Source organism: Tamandua tetradactyla, chromosome 4 (genome assembly GCF_023851605.1).
Source record: "Tamandua tetradactyla isolate mTamTet1 chromosome 4, mTamTet1.pri, whole genome shotgun sequence".
Lineage (NCBI taxonomy): Eukaryota > Metazoa > Chordata > Mammalia > Pilosa > Myrmecophagidae > Tamandua > Tamandua tetradactyla.
This window is the reverse complement of record NC_135330.1, coordinates 4125319-4144067: the sequence shown is the minus strand read 5'-3', so window position 1 is coordinate 4144067 and position 18749 is coordinate 4125319. Positions and strand designations below refer to the sequence as shown.

Genomic DNA, 18749 nt, shown 5'->3' with positions numbered 1-18749 from the left:
TCAGTTGTCAACTTGGCCAGGTGAAGGCACCTAGTTCTGTTGCTGTAGACATGAGCCAATGGTACGTGAACCTCATCTGTTACTAATTACATCTGCAGTCGGCTAGGAGGCATGCCTGCTGCAATGAATGACATCTGACTTAATTGGCTGGTGCTTAAATGAGAGAGCACAACATAGCACAACCTGAGCAGCTCGGCATTCCTCATCTTAGCACTCGCAGCTCAGCCCAGGCCTTTGGAGATGCAGAAAAAAATCACCCCGGGGAAAGTTGTTGGAACCCAGGGGCCTGGAGAGAAGGCCAGCAGAGATTATCCTGTGCCTTCCCATGTAAGAAAGAACCTCAGTGGAAAATTAGCTGCCTTTCCTCTGAAGAACTAACAAAATAAATCCCCTTTTATTAAAAGCCAATCCATTTCTGGCAGCTAGCAAACTAGAACAACTACTATGGGAAAGACAGAAAAAAAGCAAATATTGGAAAGGATATGGAGAAACAGGAACAGTCATTCATTGTTGGTCAGGATGTAAAATGGTGTAAGACAAAACTGTGGAAGACAGTTTGGCAGTTCCTCAGAAAGTTAAGTACAGATTACCATTTGACCTGGCAATCCCACTTCCATGTATATATCCAAAATAACTGAAATCAGGGACTTGAGCAGAGATTTGCATACCGATGATCATTGTGACATTATTCACAATTGCCAAGAGATGGAAGCAACCCATCCATCAACAGAGGAATGGATAAACAAGATGTGGTATAAACACACAATGGAATATAATATATTCAGGTATAAAAACAAATGAAGTTCTGATACATGTGACAACATGAATGGACCTTGAAGACATTGTGTTAAGTGAAATAAGCCAGACATAAAAGGACAGATATTGTATGTTCTTACTAATATGAAGTAACTGTAAACAAACTCATAGAATCAGAAACTAGAACACAGGTTGCCAGGGGATAGGGTGTGAGAAGGGAATAGGGAGTTAATGCTTAAATTGTACAGAGTTTCTATTAGGGATGATGGAAAAGTTTTGGTAATGGATAGTGGTGATGCTGGCACAACACTGTGAACACTGACAGTACTGAATTATAGATTTGGATGTGGTTAAAGGGGGAAATTTTAGGCTATATATATATTACTGGAATAAAATAAAAAAAAAATTCATGCAACTGTACAATACAAACAGTAAACCTTAAGGTAAAACAAGGACTGTAATTAACAGCACCATTATAAAAATGTGCTTTCATCAGTTGTTACAAATGTACCATACTTAAGCAAAGTATTAATAATAGCAGTGTCAATTGGAAGTGTATTTTCTACAAGACTTTTCTGTTAACCTACAACTTCTCTAATAAAAAAACTTTATAGAATAAAAATTAAAAAGACAGAGAGGGTTAGAAGAAAATGTAGGGAAATATCTTATAAAACTTATACTTGGAGGCAGTTTTACAGACATTACACCCAAAGCAAGAGCACTGAAGAAAGAAAGAAAGAAATGGGAAATCCTCAAAATTAAACACTTTTGCACATCAAAGAACGTCATCAAGAAAGTAAAAAGGCAGCCTACACAATAGGAGACAATATTTGGAAACGACATATCAGATAAAGGTCTAATAGCCAGAACTTATAAAGAGATTGTTCAACTCAACAACAAAAAGACAGACAACCCAATTACAAAATGGGAAAAAGACTTGAACAGACACTTCTCAGAAGAGGAAATACAAATGGCCAAAAGGCACATGAAGAGATGCTCAACGTCCCTGGCCATTAGAGAAATGCAAATCAAAACCACAATGAGATATCATCTCACACCCACCAGACTGGCATTATCAACAAAACAGAAAATGACAAGTGCTGGAGAGGATGTGGAGAAAGAGGAACACTTATTCACTGTTGGTGGGAATGTCAAATGGTGCAACCACTGTGGAAGGCAGTTTGGCGGTTCCTCAAAAAGCTGAATATAGAATTGCCATACGACCCAGCAATACCATTGCTGGGAATCTACTCAAAGGACTTAAGGGCAAAGACACAAATGGACATTTGCACACCAATGTTTATAGCAGCATTATTTACAATTTCAAGGAGATGGAAACAGCCAAAACGTCCATCAACAGACAAGTGGCTAAACAAACTGTGGTATATACATACGATGGAATATTATTCAGCTGTAAGACAGAATAAAGTTATGAAGTATGTAATAACATGGATGGACCTTGAGAACATTATGCTGAGTGAGACTAGCCAAAAATAAAAGGACAAATACTGTATGGTCTCACTGATATGAACTGACATTAGTGAATAAACTTGGAATATTTCGCTGGTAACAGAGACCATCAGGAGATAGAAATAGGGTAAGATATTGGGTAACTGGAGCTGAAGGGATACAGATTGTGCAACAGGACTGGATACAAAAACTCAGAAATGGACAGCGCAATACTACCTAACTGTAATACAATTATGTTAAAACACTGAATGAAGCTGTATGTGAGAATGATAGAGGGAGGAGGGCTGGGGCATAAATGAAATCAGAAAGAAAGATAGATGTTAAAGACTGAGATGGTATAATCTAGGAATGCCTGGAGTGTATAATAATAGTGGCTAAATGTACAAATTTAAAAAATGTTTTTGTATGAGGAAGAACAAAGGAATGTCATTATTGCAGGGTGCTGAAAATAGATGGTAATTAATATTTTAAAATGTCACCTTATGTGTGAGACTAAAGCAAAAAATGTTTATTTGGTACAAAATTTATATTTTGACGAGTGCATTTCCTAATTTAACTTATGTAGATAGTTTGACTGAACACCATAAGTACTTGGAATCTCAGGTAGGACATGAGATTTTGTTGGTCTGTCCAGAGTGATGCCCGGATGAATTCCAGAGTGATTCAATCAGTGAGTGGAAATTTATTTGCAAAGCCCCCTTCGGGGAATGGTGAGAACGGGGAGAAATTCAGCTTCCCCAAGTTGAATTCTTGATATTCTCACAAGCAGTGTGGACAGCCAAAGCTATAGGCTGAGCCCCCAGTCTTGGGGTTTGTTCATATGAAACTTAACCCCACAGAGGACAGGTCAAGTCTACTTAAAATTGAGGCCTAAGAGTCACCCTCAAGAGAACCTCTTTTGTTGCTCAGATGAGGCCTCTCTCTCCAGCCAATACAACAAGCAATCTCACCACCCTCCCCCTGTCTACGTGGGACATGACTCCCAGGGGTGTGGACCTTCCTGGCAATGTGGGACAGAAATCCTAGAATGAGTTGAGACTCAGCATCAAGGGACTGAGAAAACCTTCTCCACCAAAAGGGGAAAGAGTGAAATGAGACAAAGTGTCAATAGCTGAGAGATTCCAAACAGAGTCAAGAGGTTATCCTGGAGGTTGTTATTATGCATTAAGTAGATATCACCTTGTCATTCAAGATGTAATGGAGAGGCTGGAGGGAACTGCCTGAAAATGTAGAGCTGTGTTCCAGCCATGTTTCTTGAGGATGATTGAATAATGATATAACTTTCACAATGTGACTATGTGATTGTGAAAACCTTGTGTCTGACGCTCCTTTTATCTACCTTGTCAACAGATGAGTAGAACATATGGAATACAAATAAATAATAGGGGGAACAAATGCTAAAATGAATTTAGTTTAAAATGCTAGTGATCAATGAAAGCGAGGGGTAAGGGGTATGGTATAATCCTTTTTTCTTTTCTGTTTTCATTTTATTTCTTTTTCTATTGTCTTTTTATTTCTTTTTCTGAATTGATGAAAATTTCTAAGAAATGATGAATATGCAACTAAGTGATGATATTGTGAATTACTGATTATATATGTTAATGTTTTATTTGGTTTGTTGAATTTTTTTTAATTAATAAATAAATTTAAAAAAAAAAGAAGAAGAGGACAAAGAGGTAGGAAGTGACTAAGGATGGATGAAAACTGAGGGGCAACTTGATCTGGCCATACCGGATATCTCCTGCTGCAATGAACACGGGCTCCTTGCTCTCCTGGCTGGTAATGCTGTCCACAGAGAACTGGGAGATGTTGTCACAGCTGTTCGTGTGCACTTCAGGGAGCTGGGGAGAGCAGGGGAATGCGGGTCAGAAGTGCCAAGCACAGTCTCACTTCTTTCACCTCTTCCTCCCATTACCATTTTTTGCTTATCATCTCCATGTCACGTTCATACCTCCCTTCCCAACTGCTTCAGAAAGCCTTCCAATTACACACTGTCATGATTACGTGGACCCCAAGCTGCTTAGATACTTACATAGGCCCTGTAATAGTGTTTCTCAAAGAGTCAACCACCTGCATCAGAATTAGCTGGAATGCTTGCTTAAATGAAGATTCCCAGGCCCCATCCTCAATCTCAATTCAAATTACTGGGAATGGGATCTGGAAATCTGAATTTTTCACAAGTTCTCCAGAAGACTTCCCACACATTATAGTTTGCAAACCACTACAATGGCTGTGACAGAAAACTGAATATCAATTTCATATTGATAGCTCCCCAAAGCTAGGGATTCTTTCTTACCTAGGTCCAGAACCCTCTCCAGACTAGATAGACTGCTCTGGTTATTTGTTCAGTCTAAGCCATTCAAGTTTACCTCCCCATCTCTCTCTAATGGCAGAATAGTCCATCAGACACAAAGGCTCCTGTCTAGACCCTCCTTCTCTCCAACCTTTGTACCAGAGCATTGCTCCCCAACTCCTTTACTTCGTCACTTATCACATACTGTCTTGTCATGTCTTAAATCTTTTTTTTTTTAATGTCTGTGTCCAGTCTCCCCAATTGAACTATAAGCTCAAAGACAGAGATTCTGTCTTTGCACATAGTGAGGTATGGTTGTGTACATGCCCGACATAAAATCCTGCACTCCTGGCCCATGCCGATCTCTCAAGCCTTATTCTTCATCACTTCCTATCTCAAACCCACACAACACTGCAGCCAAGCTCTCGCTTTACCTTTGTACATGCTATTCCCTCTGCTTGGAATACCCTTTGCCTAGCTAAAGCCTACCCATTCTTCAGGCCTCAGCAGAAATGTTATTTCTTCCAGGAAATCTTTTGTAACTCCCACCCCCAACTTGGAGTAAGTGTTACCTCCACCGTCAGGTGCTCCCACAATGCTCCACACTCTCCATCACAACCTGGGTCACACTATATACACTACAATCACCTGATCACTAGTCTTGTTCTCTCTCCTCATAGATCACAAATTCCCTGTATACAGGGAACAAGTCTTATTTACTAGCACACTGTACTCACTGTACTCAGGTCTGGCACACAGAAGGCTCTCAATATTTCTTGAGTGAATGAATGTATAATATATCATTGTCTGCTATCCTAACACAACTTTGTATAGCAGATGTTCAGCAAATATTTTGATTAAATTTCCCCACTCCTCTGGTCTGGAAGTTCCTCCAGATATTTGACCTGAAAAGAAGATCCACCTGAATCTATTTCAGACTAGAGCTGTACTGAGCTTTTTCCTTTCATAAACTTTACTACCTACCCTACTCATTTGGGCACTTGCCTCAGCCTGCCTCACGGAGTGCTGTCTTGTCTAAAACATATTAAAAACTTCTGGCTATAGGCACTGTGTCCCTCTACCTCCTTGGAGCTCCCTCACCTCTACTTGCAGCTCGCCTATGTCATCCACTGACCAGGCTTCATCATCATTGTCATAGTTGGGCACGGTACTGAAGCTGCCTGCCCGTTGCTCATGGGTGATACCACATTCGGGCAGGTTCTCCACAGACCGTGTGCTCCGGATTCGGTTCTCAGGGATCCGGGTGGGGACACTGGTGGTGTCGAAGTTTTCACATTCCAGGACTTCCACATAGATCAGGTAGGGAGCCTGGATGGAAAGTGAGATCAGTATTTTTCTTATCTTCACCATAACCCCCAAATAATATACTTCTTTCTGCTGCCCACTTCAAGATCCAACCCTCATCATCAGCCTCCTGACACTAGGAACACCATTTTTAGGGAAGGAACTTGTCCAATGAACAGCTATTTGTGAGAGAGTATACAAATCTTCAAAACACCTCAGCTAAGCTCAAGTGCACAGATGATGCACTTGGACAAAACCATTTCCAACTATCAATCACAGCCCATCCGAAAGGTCTGGAAGCCTCAGTGGGCATGACATAAAGACAGGGCCCAGGCACTCAACAAAAGAATGGGGAAAAGCTGGACACAGTCCCAAGAATGATTCTATCCTTTAGTACTTCTTCTGAAAGAAGAATCTGAACCATTAACACTATTTTCAACTAGCAGACAAATTCAGCTAATTCTCTCTGTGAATGAGATACCTTTCTCCTCTCCCTGTGTACTTTAATGAGAAAAGGTTTTAGAAACAAACAGAATTATTTCTCTACCTTGATGTTGCTGTACTTGGAAAGTCTAAGAGTTACAGAAAGGCTGGAGAAAAGCCACTAAAATGACTATAAAAAGTGAGTGGAGAGCAACTCTCTTCTGAGATACAGCAAGAGGCAAGCGGAAAAGAATAGGCCTCTTTGGTCCGGAAAACCAAAGCCTAAGAAGGGGAACAGGTGGGCTCTCAGAACCACAATAGCACTGAGGGAAGGTCATGAATGACACACACACCATGAACTATGGAGGGAGTCTAGGATATTAGTGGGGGCGTCCTTGGGCATATATACAAACCCTGGACAGTCATAAGAGGAGAGTGTGGTGATGGGTAGAGTTTGGGCCAGATCCTACCTACCTTGTCCTTGGAGTTGAGGACAACAGCCTGGGTATGGGGTACGCGGACCACGTGGTGGTCAAAGCCAGCTGTGGGCAGCCAGACTCGGGCGGGGAGCTTATGGTTGAGCAGAGAAAGCTCTGAGATCAGACGCTGTGTCTTCTGCTCCTTGGTGGGGAGTGTGGCCAGCCGCTTGCCAATCGCCATCAGGGACTTAATGAATTCTCGCTCAGGAGCAAGTCTGATGGGCTACAAGGTGTTGGGATGAAACAGAAGAGGGTCAAGATACCATAGAAAAAGGTGGCCCACCTAATCAGTTATACCTGGCCATGTACCAGAGATCCCAGTGCTAGAAGAACTCCAGGGAAGGAGCTGTCTTTTGGCCCTAGTAGGAGATTCCACCCTACCCATTAGCTTCCGTCAGGAACAGGTAGAACAGCTAGCACACTCCTTCACAGGTTATGTCTCAAGTGTAAGGGGACTGTGAATTCTGCTAAGCCAGGTCACTGAGATGCGCCCCTCTTCTCTTAGACCTGAGTCCCTCAGGCTCTGTCTTAAGGCTTCAGGATGGGCACAGAGGCAGAATCCAGAGAGGTCAGCCAGGGCCCCAGAGAGTACAGCTGCTTACATCTGAAGTGCTTCACCCATCTGACAACTTTGTCCCTCTCCTTATCTGAACCCTTAGGCTGGACCTCTGCTGAGGAGCTTGCAGGGCCTATAATATTTCTCCTTTCAAAGAGAAAGACTCGCTTCATTCAATGACTTTTGCTGCTTTCCATGGCATTCCTCTGCCCACCCCACAATATCTTACAAGGGATCAGTGCACATGCAGGAGATGAGAAGAGGATGAGCAGATTTTGATTTAATAAAGGGACAACTCACAGGGAAAGAAAAGGCAGATGGAGAGAGCAGACTGGGGTAGGTGGATGGAAAAAGCAATAGCTCCTTTTAGCCCCTGACGATGGCCCTAAAGGCATCTCTTCCTGTGACTTTTCCTAGGGTCCTCTTCCCCAACCTCTCAGGGACTAGGTTCCCCAACTCGGTCTCCTGTTAGGAATTTGGTTCCTCACACTGGGTACTGCAGTCATCCCCAGAAGAGCAAGGTCAGTCTGGGAAATAAGGTGGGAGTGGGGAAAAAGATGGCCTCAGCTAGATATGAAAGAGGACTCTTTTCCCAGCCTACATCCTACTCCCAAAAAGGGCATTTTCATCAAGATAGCCACCAGCTCCCCATCCCATCTCCCTGCAGCTAGACAAGAACAGTATCTCCTCCTCTTATATAAACAGTATTTCACTCACCAGGCTTTTCTCTCCCTCTCTGTCTTGTTTAATTTCCTGATTGAGAACTTCTACCCTTACTCCCTCACACTGCAAAACAAAGAACTTCTTCTGTAAGCTGGGCAGTATTGGACTCTCCTCTGCATGTACAAAAGAACCAGGGTTCAGAGGAGCAGTTTGCCTCTTGGCCTCTGTCCTACAGACAGCTGGCTCAGAGCCCACACAAGGAATGAAACAGGTGTCTGAGTCAGTCAGGAGTGCTTTGGGGAGACAGAGTTAAAGAGAAAGAAAGGGGTACAACAGAACTAGGCTTCTGGGGTCCCCGGAAATATCCCAGGGGCCTAATGGAGGAGCAGAAGGGAAGGAAGAGGAAATTTGGAGAGTCACTCCTTCTTCATCCCGATCCCCCAATCCATCACTTCAGGTGGCAAATGATCACTGTCCCAAAGACCCTCCACCCAAACCAATTCATAGTCATCTCAGATTAGAAAAGGCAGAGACCCTACCCATCCTCAAATCAGCATTTGTGTCTGGGGCCCCAAGTTACATGAGCATGTTAGAAATGTGACCTTAGGCCTCAAGAGAAAAGCTCTGCCCATAGGAGGAGAAAGGAATCATGACTGAAAGGGGATCAGCACAGAACACAAAAAACTGATTGGGCAGACAAACAAAATGTAAAAAAAAATCATCCAAACTCCCAGAGGGTCCAGCATTTCCTCTCACGTCTCTGCCCAGCAACAAGGTCCAAGATCCTGTGGGACCAGAGGACCAGGGTTAGTCTAGAGGTCATCTAGAGGGAACATGAAAGGAAAATGGGGATCAGGGATCATGGACAATGAGCTGGGAATAATGAAGAACTCAGACCTGGAAGAAATGTGGTTGAAGTTAAAAAAGAAAACCAGCTGTGGGGATGTAAACGTTTCCTTCAGGCCAAGTCCTGTTTTCTTTTGGAGTCAGTTCACCCAGCACAGAGCCTAGCATTTATAAGACACTGAATAAATATTTGATGGTCTGAAGGCAGAAGCCATGTGGGAAAGGGTTCTGGGTGGGAGAAACAAAATCTTGGTAGTTTCTGCCAGCCAGTTCCTGATTCCAATCCATGGGTAAATTCTACCTCTCTCCCAGGTATTTGCTCCAGAGACCCAAGAGCTAGGGGCTGAAAATCACTGCATCTCAGCTGTCTCTGAGAGAAGGATAAACGGAGCCCAACTTAGCCTGGGCTCAAGGCGGTGGCAGCAGAAAGCAAGGGGACTCCTCCAGATCTGGGAGGCCAGGAAGGAAAGAGGCTTTTAACTCCAGCCTGGGCCTGGGGGCTCAGAAGACCTGGGAACGGAGAGGAAATGCGGCCATGGGGGGAGCCTGCCACCCAGTCCCAGCCTGGCCCCACTTACGGAACTGAATGAATTATCAATACTCTCGGTGCTGGAGGAGAGCTCCTGGGAAAGGGCCAGAGGGCAAGGGGAGAAGGAGGGGGCGGGAAGGGAAGGGGAGAGAGACAAAGGCAAAGAATTTAGCTCCAACTTGGGTCACAACTGCTTCTCTTGTGCAGCTCCACCCTCCTGCTCTAATGAAAGAAAAGTCAAACCAGAAACACCAACTGCCCAGAATCCTGACATTTATGGGAGATGCTGGGAGGCCAACTCAGACCTTGAAGTCAGAAGAGGGAAAAGAGACTAAATGGTCTCTGCTTTTTACTTTATTCCCTTCTATTGTTACCTGTCTGAATCTTCCTTTGAGGACAAAACCCTAAAGCTGTGTCCTTGAGGTGGTAAGCGGTTCTGCACCTTGAAGCTTCCCTGCTTTTTATCTACTCAGATGCTTTTAACCAAACCCTTCTCCGTGGGACCACAATGGAGGGATTGAATTTAACAAGGTATGTGTCCCCCAAACTGGAAATCCCATGTTCTTCCAGTTTCTTAGAAACTTCAGGGAGAAAGCAGAAGAGCTGAACTTTCAGTGCCAGGTGTACCTCCTCTCTTATAGCTTCATTATTACCCTGGGAAGCCTAGCTCTGATCTAGAACCTATGTGACAAAGAGCACCCGAGACCCATGAACCTGAAACCTCTGGACTGGATGCTGGTGGGACTAAAGGATGAACAAATCTCATATTTACTAAACATCCTTTGGATTTCTACCAGGCTGTTTCATATGGCACTCAAGAAATTACAATTTGTGACTTAAGCTAGGGAGCTAGGTCCTAGCTAAAGCCACCTAAGAAGTCTGAATAGCTGGCCAGCAGCTGGCCTAATCTCAGTCCAGGAGATTTATCTAACCATCTCCCCATCCCTGTGCCTTACTAGTGTCTGTGAGCAAAACAGGTGAAAGAGATAGTGGTCAAACTCTCATTGAGCAGCTCTGCTGTAGCCTTCATGCACAGGACCCAGGCTGGACTCTGTTCAATTAAGGTCTACCAGGGCAGGGAGTAGAAATGGCAGGTGTGCACAAACCTGCAGGAGGGGAGGCCTTGCCTTAAGAGACAGTCCTGAGAGGTCCCAGGGCAGGAGGGCAGTGCTTACTGAGCTTCTACTCTGGAATCAGCATTTCAAGCATCTACTTAATTCAGTTCTCTGGTTTAATTTATATTCTATCTGGAGTTCCATAGTCAGGTCCTTCCTTGAAGAATCTGGAGAAAGGGGCTCATTTGAGGGAGAAGCCAAACTTGGAAACACTCCCCCAAGGTAACAGGTCTTTCACTTTGGGCAGAGGTGGGAGTGAACATTGAGACAGTGAGGATGACAGGGTCTATTGTGACTTAGTAGTTCAATTTTTACCCAAGAGTTGGTTGGGGAAGGAACAGCAGGCAGGTGTGACACCTGCAGGACCCCTGTCTGACTCACTAACGGCCGTGAGGGAAAGGAGTGCCATGACCTGCTCCTTTTCTCCTAACCCCTGGACTTGAGTCCCTATACTGAGTCAGCTCTAGAGAGTAAAGCTGAGGCCAAGAAGCTGATACACAACAGGCCAGGAGGCCCACTGGGGATTCCAGTGTGATATGCAGCAGATTTCTCTGTATAAAGGTCGCAGTCCTGAAAAGACAAAGCTAATCTATGAAGTGTCATTATGCCAGGGAAAGGTACAGGGTGGGCATGGTACCTAAATCACTCTCTGTTCCTTGTGCCCCTATCCCATGCCAAACTATTTACCATTTGGTTATAGATGGGAAGGAAAAAGTCCTGAGCAGAATCCAGGACTAGGCAGATTAAAACCGCTTTAAAGGGACAGGTTTTGGGGGTAGTGGAGAAGGAATATGGGAGAAATAAGTGCTAGAGCTCTCTGATTGTGAGGGAGAGTGCAAAGGATCCCTCCCTGAAAGAAAACAGAAATTTCTGTGAGATCTGGGCAAAGAGCTCTATAGGGAGACTCTAGGTAGGAAAAGAACTGTACAAGCAGTCCCTGGGCCTCCTCTCTGAGTTTTCACTTCACCCTCCTGGAGCTCCTCTACCAGGGTAGGAGTGTATGTGTAAACTCAGAAACTAAAGGGAAAGCAAAAGATGGGGAGCAGAGAGCATCAGGTCCCACCTGGAGATTCTCCTTCTAGGGTGTCTCTGCTCAGGCCTCAGAAAATTATGCACTTTGTTTTAATAATTTGTATGTTTCCTGCGTATAGACAGAAAATCTCTTTGCAAGAAAATCACAAACTAAACACTTCCCTAGTTTATGGGGTTTCCATATTACTTTGTAAGTTCCTAGACGGCAGGGACTATTTATTTACCTTTCCATTCTCCACTGATTCTAGCACAGGGCTTTGCACACTGTACAAGCTCAATAACTATTTGTAGAATGAATGAATGCTAGAGGAGAAGCAGGAGTAGAAGACAAACCAGTCTCCTTGCTATTTTGGGGATAAAGGCCTTGACAGATGTATCTTCAAAATGCCAAAGGGGGTTGGAAAGCCTTCCTGTTCTGAAGATTTCAATGCTTAGATTTCTAGTGATACTCGTATTTATTCTCTCGCTCTTGATCACATTTCCTGAGTACCCTGAGTAGATTCAAGTTTCTAGTTCGGCCAGCATCAGATAACCTATGAGTGCTTTGGGGATGTGCTATCTCTTTCCTTTCTTGGATTTAGTGATCCAAGATCAGGAGCCAAGTTGGCAAGAATGACAGCTAGAGAACTCACCCTAGAAGATGTAAGGACTCACAGAATACCTGTCTCTCAGTGTCTTCCATTATCCCATTCAGGTGCAGGGCTAAGATGCAAGGAAGAGGGACCAAGGACATCATTACAGCCTAAGAAAAGTCCTGAGGCCTCAGCTCTCCTGGTCCTAAGATGAGAACTACAAGACAGATACAGAGAAAACCAAGCCTGACAAGAGGTACCAAGGGATTCCTATCCAGCTGCTCACACTCACACAGCCACGGGAAAGAGGAGGCAGCTCTCCGACCTTTGGTAACATTAGTTTCATCAGTCATCTGGATGACTCTTCTTGCTCTGCAACCAATTTCCTTCATGACCCTGGTCAACCATACATAGAAGTGGTCCATTCTGGTTCTAGGAACAGCTTTGGCTCTGCCTGTGCATGGATGTGAAAGCCTAGAATGGCCAAGGCCTGGGTCAGTCCCCAAATGGCCTCTTACAGATGAAGACCCAGAAAAACCCAGCAGGAGGACCTAAGGAAACAGATGCTGAGATACAGCCAAGGCAGCCCAGCTGAGTGACCACAAACAGCAGATCTGGATTTGAGTCCTGATCTGACATTCACTAAGTAAAAGATTTGGGGGGAATCACCTAACCTTTCTAAGCTTGTTTTCTCATTGGTAAAGTAATACCTGTCTCTTAGGACTAAGGATTCAATGTAAAGTACTTGGCACAATGCCTGTTTCATAAGTACTCAATAAATGTTAGCTCTTTTAGCTTTAATATTATTCTCAGTTTCGGTCAACAACCAGACCAAATTATAATAAAATATCTAATTTCCAGAGAGTGTAGACAGGGTAGCCTTGCTCCCTGCCTTTTCTTCTCCCTAGTCACTCTGGCTCCCCCTCACTGAAAGAAGTTTCACTGTACAAGAAACATGGGTGGATTATGTGCCCCACAGAGGCAGATGCCAGGGCCATGGCCATGTATGATTTCCAACAAGTGCAAATTCCTCGTTCTTGTCTCCCTTCCTTCCTAGGCTGGACTAGTGGCCAGGATGGAAGCCTGGCCAGTACTCAGTCAGAGGGGAGGACTAGAGCACCATTGTCTGGCTGGGATACCAGGTCACCAACATTCGGTTGTCCCTCGGGCAACTTCTCCTGCCATCTGTCCAGATATGGAGTAGAGGGTGGCATAACCTACCAATGTGTTCGTCTGCTCCCTGCTCTGTATCCTAAGGTGGACACTCGCAACTGCTGCTGTAACTTACTCTTCTTCCCAGCCTCTAGTTCCTTGACTAGGCACACTGGGTGTGCCTGAGATTTACTCCAAACTGATATTTCTTCCCTCTTCTCTTTGTCCTTCACCAATATGTTATGGGAAAGATATCAGCAAGACACCCCTCCCACAAGGAAAGGCAGGCAGGAGGGCATTCTGCAGATACCTTAGTTATAGGGAATGAACCCTAAGTACCCTTATATCAGCAAAAAGCAGGATCTTCAGGGGATGAGGGAAATGGATTATTGGAGGAGTGGACAGGAGAACGAAGCTGATGTCGTATTTAATACCTCCCTTCCCCCAACACACACAAAGACCCTAGTCCCTTTTCCTCCCTATGGCTGCGGTTCTGAGAGGCTCTGGTAGATATCCCAGATCAACTCAGGGTAGGAGGCAGTACAGTTTAGAAAAAACAACACTAGATAAAGTCAGGAGTATCAGCCTTGTCATTAACTAGCTATATGACCTGAGGCAAGTCACTTTATCTCCCTGGGTCTCTGAGTTCTTCCTTTGTAAAATGAGGCAGTTGGAATACATGAATTATAAGGTCTTTTTCCATTCTAACATTCCATGCTTTTATCACAGTGAAATGAAACAGAGGGAAGGAGAGAAAAGGACAGAATAACCAGACATCCTGTCTCCATACAGCCCTCTGCCACCTTGCCCCTCTGTTCATCCCCAGAATTTTACCTCATCTTCATTCTCCACTTTAGGGTTGCTGGCTGTTCGTTTCAGGTTGCTGCTGAGACTTATGCTGGCAGTGGCATCTGACTTAGAGCGCTGGTGGGTCCTTTTAGAGGGAGACAGCCCTGTGTCAGGGGCTGGGCTCAGGGAGGGCAGGTCCCTCTTTCGGTGAGCTGGCTTCAGCTCATCTGAGAGGATCAGCTTCCGTAGTTTGGTCCCACGGGAGTGTCGTTGAGTGGAAATGTGCATGTCTGAAGAATAAGCCCCCAGCAACAGGGCACACTGGAGGGAAAAGTTAATGCTCTGGCGGCAGCGGTGGACTATGTAGGGTTTGATGGCATCACCCACGTCCTCATCCATGTGGATGTACATGTTAAGCAGCTGGGGCAGATAGAAGTCCACGTCCTCATTGCGAAAGCAGAAGAGCCGGTTGCCAATGTAGGCTTGTACTCCAGGCTCCTTGGAGTTATACAGGTATGAAATGGCCATGGAGATGTCAAACAGTTTTGACTCAAACAGTCTCAGCAGCCAAGACTGTTTGGCTGAGTTGTTCTGCCGTCGCCTTCTTGCTCCCTTGGCTGTGCCTGAGGCCACAGTGGCCCCCATCTCATCTTCCTCCTCCCTTATCTGGGCAGGTGGATCGTCTAGGCAACGGATCTCACTGTCCACACCATCCCCATTGACCAACTCTGGTGGGGTAGTTCTGTTAGAGACGGCCATGCCTCCATGCAAAAGCTTCACTTTTTCCAGCACCTCCTGGCAGGCCTTCTGGGCCACCTCAGGGTCAATCACTGATAGTTCCCCGACCCCCTCTGTGATGACGCTTAGCAAGGAGCCCCCACTATTCCCTGATGGGCCAGGAGTGGGCTCAGAAGTTGGCTTCAGGGGTGCAGGTTCCACTATTGTGTCTCCCATGGCCACTGCCAGACTTCGAGCTTCCAAGCTACAGGAGGAGGGAGGAAGGAAAAGAAAGGGAGACACATACACACACTGGTTAGTGGTGCCATCCCCAGGTCCTCCCTTCTCCATGAAGCCTTCCCAGGCACCTCCTCTCAAAATCAGATGAGAAATCTTCTCCTCCCAGGAAGTTTTCCCTGACTACCTCCACTTCTGATCACTACGTTACTCATCATTCCTTCTGTTCTTAGTCAGTTTAGCCTCTGTTCTTGTGTTTGAGAAAGGATGCTTTATGTTTATACAGATTTACAAATTTTTCAAGTATACTGGGAAGCTTCTGGTCTTATTCCCTTGTCTTTCTTCAAATACTTTTCTATATTCCTGCCCTTCCCAAGCCTCCCTTTAAATGCCTGCCACAACTTTTTTCTTTTCCCCTTTAAACTTTTCCCCTTACTTATATAATACCTTACACACAGGCCCTGAGCACCTTGTCTCTATTTAGTATTAAAGTCTTGATGTATTTTTTCTAGTTAGATACATTCTTACCTTCTCTTTTAGACTCAAAGTTCTCAGAGAATAAGGGCCAGCAAACACCATGTCAGGATTCACTTAGAAGAAAACAATCCTAAAACAACTATTATCAATCCTGCTGAAGTTGTGCCATCTCTCTGCTTGTCTGATTTCATGACATCATACCTTCCTTCTCTAGTGCTGTGGCAGCTGAGATATAGCGCAAAGAGCCTTGGACTTGCAGTCAGACAGGCAGGAATTAAAAATTCTGGCTATGCCATCATGAGATGTATAAATTTATGCAAGCCATTTATCTTCTGAATTTGTTTCCTCAGCTACAAAATGGGAATAACCTGTCTACTTCTAACTGTTGCCCTGTCGAATGAACATCCTCATATATATGGATGGATCTAGCATAGGAGACCTTAGCAATAATAGCACTCAATAAACGCTAACTGAATCTTAATCATCTAAAAGGGTAGTATGCAACGAATACAATCTATATAAATACAGTTTACTACTTTCCCTGGAAAGGGCTCTGGGATAGCATGGGATAGCAAGAAGAAATCAGGCTGGGACTCATGAGTCTAGAAAGTCCAAAGAAGAGGGAGGAACAGGAATCACAAGACTAAGGACCCTTCCCTGGATGGGCTCTTGGGAGAAAATTCAGTGCTGACAAAAGCCACTGCCTTCCAAGAACTATTCTCCAGAGCCTGGCCAAATTCAGATCAGGAGGATCAGTACAGAACAGGAGGAAATTTCAGAGTCCCCAGATCAGGAGGGTCAGTGCAGAACAGGAGGCGGTTTCACGGCAGAGACTGGAAGAGGCACACTGTTAATGTCACACCAATCACAGCTCCAGAATCCGGCTGTTGCCAATGGGCTCAGAGGCCTCTTCATAAAAGCGCAAACACAGTGAGTCTAACACATACACAAGAGTGTGAGGAAGAGCAAGGCAGAGGCTTTTGTAGAGCTGAATTGAAGGGGATTTTCAACCTTAGTGCCATCACCTTTGACCCTGGTGACCCCGGGTGCATATATTTCGGGTAGGTGGGCGGAGGTTCAAGATACAGCTTCTCCTGACAGAGAATCACTACCTCTGGAAGGTGCCCTTTCCACCCTTCCAGTACCTCTTCTTGCACCTCTAAAATGTTAAGAGCCCAAGGATAGTTTGATCTGACCAACGTCACAAAGTCCAGTTTCCTGCTTCTGATCAGTCTCCACCTAAGTCTTGCCATGAACTCTTCTGTTCTCACAGATCACTAAGAGGTATTTCTGTTTCTTTTTCTCTGAAAACTGTCAAGCAAAAAGTTCACCCTTAAATTTGAATTCCTGATACAGTTTGAGCTTGGTATCAGTATGAAGGTGGCAACTCTTTCACTGTGCTCCTCTAAAATCAGGCCGTGCCCTCTGAGCAGAACAGCATGGCTGCCTAGGTGGATCTGTCACTACTTGCAACTGTGGGTTGCACAGGATTAAAACGACGCTTTAATCATTCCCTGACACACCTTTGCAGAGCACTTTGCACCAGTCACTGTAATTCAACGGGGACCACCTACCTTCTAGATCTGCTTAAAAAAAGATGACAGCTTAGAAAAATTCTCAATCGTCCTATACAACCAATTCTCTTTTTTCTTTCCCCTCAATCTCTCTAAACTTGACCTATCCTTTCCTCTTCCTCTATTCCAGAGACTTCAAAGTCACCTCTCTTATTCCACAGACAAAAGGAGAAAAACTCCCGGGTCTGAGCTAGGTACCCCATATCACAGTATTCAGGGGACTTTCCCACTGAACAGACCTCCCCATTAGGTAGCCTTCACTCTCCAGGGAACCAGGCGATGCCAGGAGGCAGCTTAACCAGATTCCTCCACTATCTAGGCAGCTCTGATGCTGTAAACAACAAAACTGGGGCTGGGCCTCCCTCCTAGGTCCTATGGAACTCATGGATCACCTCATCTTGAAGTTAAGTCATTGGGGGTAGAAGTTAGGGGAGGAGGGTTGTTGAAGGGATGAAGGAGGTTTTGGCAATTTACACAGAAAGAAATAGAAAAGGGATTCTCCAAAATCTAAATTCAGGTATGGTCAACATCAATTCATTAATTTTCAACTGCAAAGAAAAGTATACCTTTGATGGGTAACCATTCTAAAGAAAGTGAAAGGACTAGGAAGCTAAAGAAAAAAGGAACAGGTCCCACATTCACCACCCTTTCCCTTGTCAGAATAAGAAAAAAGTAAGTGAAGAAAATCCAAATCTTTACTGTCAAATGACTCCTGTGGTCCTCACAGATAATGTTACTCTCCATTCACCACCTAACAAGGATGTTCAAACAACTATGTCCAAAGAAGCTCCACACTTCACATGGGGAGCCTAAACTGACATTCCAGTTGGACTGGAAGGGACACTGATGAGGCCGTCCCCACTCAGACGGCTACCTAAAGCCTACCAGATGGCTCCTAAAAAGGGGATGCAGGGAGTACTGACAAATGCTGGGCTCCAGGCTCATGTCTGGGCAATGCAGGGAATCCTGGTCTGAGCATCAGGGGGTTGGTTGTTAAAGGTCAGTGCAGAGTAGAGCAGCAGTTGGAAGCACAGAGAGGGTGCATATGCACGTGTTTTGTGTGACTGAGCACTTAAGTACATGTCTGCAGGGAAAGACTCTGAGAGAAGGGGAGGCTATCACTTATCACTAGAGTCCCCCCACTTACTGCAAAAGATTTTAAGCAACCAGTCTTTCCGTAGTCTCCGTGAAAGGATTTACTAGGTTGGTCTCTGCTAGGACAGTATGGTAAAGAACTCCAAATCAATCTCCTCACCCAGCTAATTATCATGCCCTTATTCAAATCTTCCTCCAGGAACTATGGATTGATCCTGACGAACCCTGATATTTTTATATGTGCCTGTATTTTCTTAAAATGGTCTCTGAAAGATCATTTGGTCTAGTGATCTGTTTCCAAGGAAACAGGTGAGCTCAATTTTCCTCCTACTTTTAAAAGATCTCTATATGAGATGGATCAGGTAAGGTGGAAAAAGGATAGGGATGCTAGTATCTTCATCCTACAAAGTGGATAGTTAAGAAACTGTAGGATTCCATTTATTTAGAGTAAGCAAACTCATAGAGACAGAAAGTAGATTAGAGGTTACCAGGGACTGGGGAGGAGGTAAAGAGTTTCCCTTTTGGGTGCTGAAAAAGTTTTGGTGGTGTTGGTAGCACAACATTGTAAATGTAATTAATGTCACTGAATTGTATACTTAAAAATGATTAAAACGGTAAATTTATGTTATATATGTTACCACACACACACAAAAGGTTAATGGACAAGAA

General features: G+C 44.5%; 1 protein-coding gene and 1 long non-coding RNA gene across 8 annotated transcripts in view; one reads left to right on the top strand and one right to left on the bottom strand.

The window, feature by feature from the left end:
* Positions 1-18749, bottom strand: part of PI4KB (phosphatidylinositol 4-kinase beta) — a 37712-nt gene that overhangs the window by 14369 nt on the left and 4594 nt on the right. For 2 of the 7 annotated variants that reach the window (XM_077156035.1, XM_077156037.1), the window contains exons 3-7: positions 14026-14962; positions 9370-9414; positions 6722-6949; positions 5621-5848; positions 3958-4067 (exon numbers count right to left, since the gene is read on the bottom strand). In XM_077156035.1, coding sequence (XP_077012150.1) covers positions 3958-4067; positions 5621-5848; positions 6722-6949; positions 9370-9414; positions 14026-14962 — 1548 coding nt within the window. Of the gene's footprint in view, positions 1-3957; positions 4068-5620; positions 5849-6721; positions 6950-7999; positions 8069-9369; positions 9415-14025; positions 14963-15462; positions 18684-18749 lie in introns of those variants that run through there. The other 5 variants (XM_077156036.1, XM_077156038.1, XM_077156034.1 and 2 more) reach the window with 4 other exon arrangements.
* On the top strand, positions 10691-12840 carry LOC143679764 (uncharacterized). The gene is made up of 2 exons (XR_013173935.1): positions 10691-11052; positions 12162-12840. It is a non-coding gene; the product is annotated as an uncharacterized LOC143679764 (long non-coding RNA).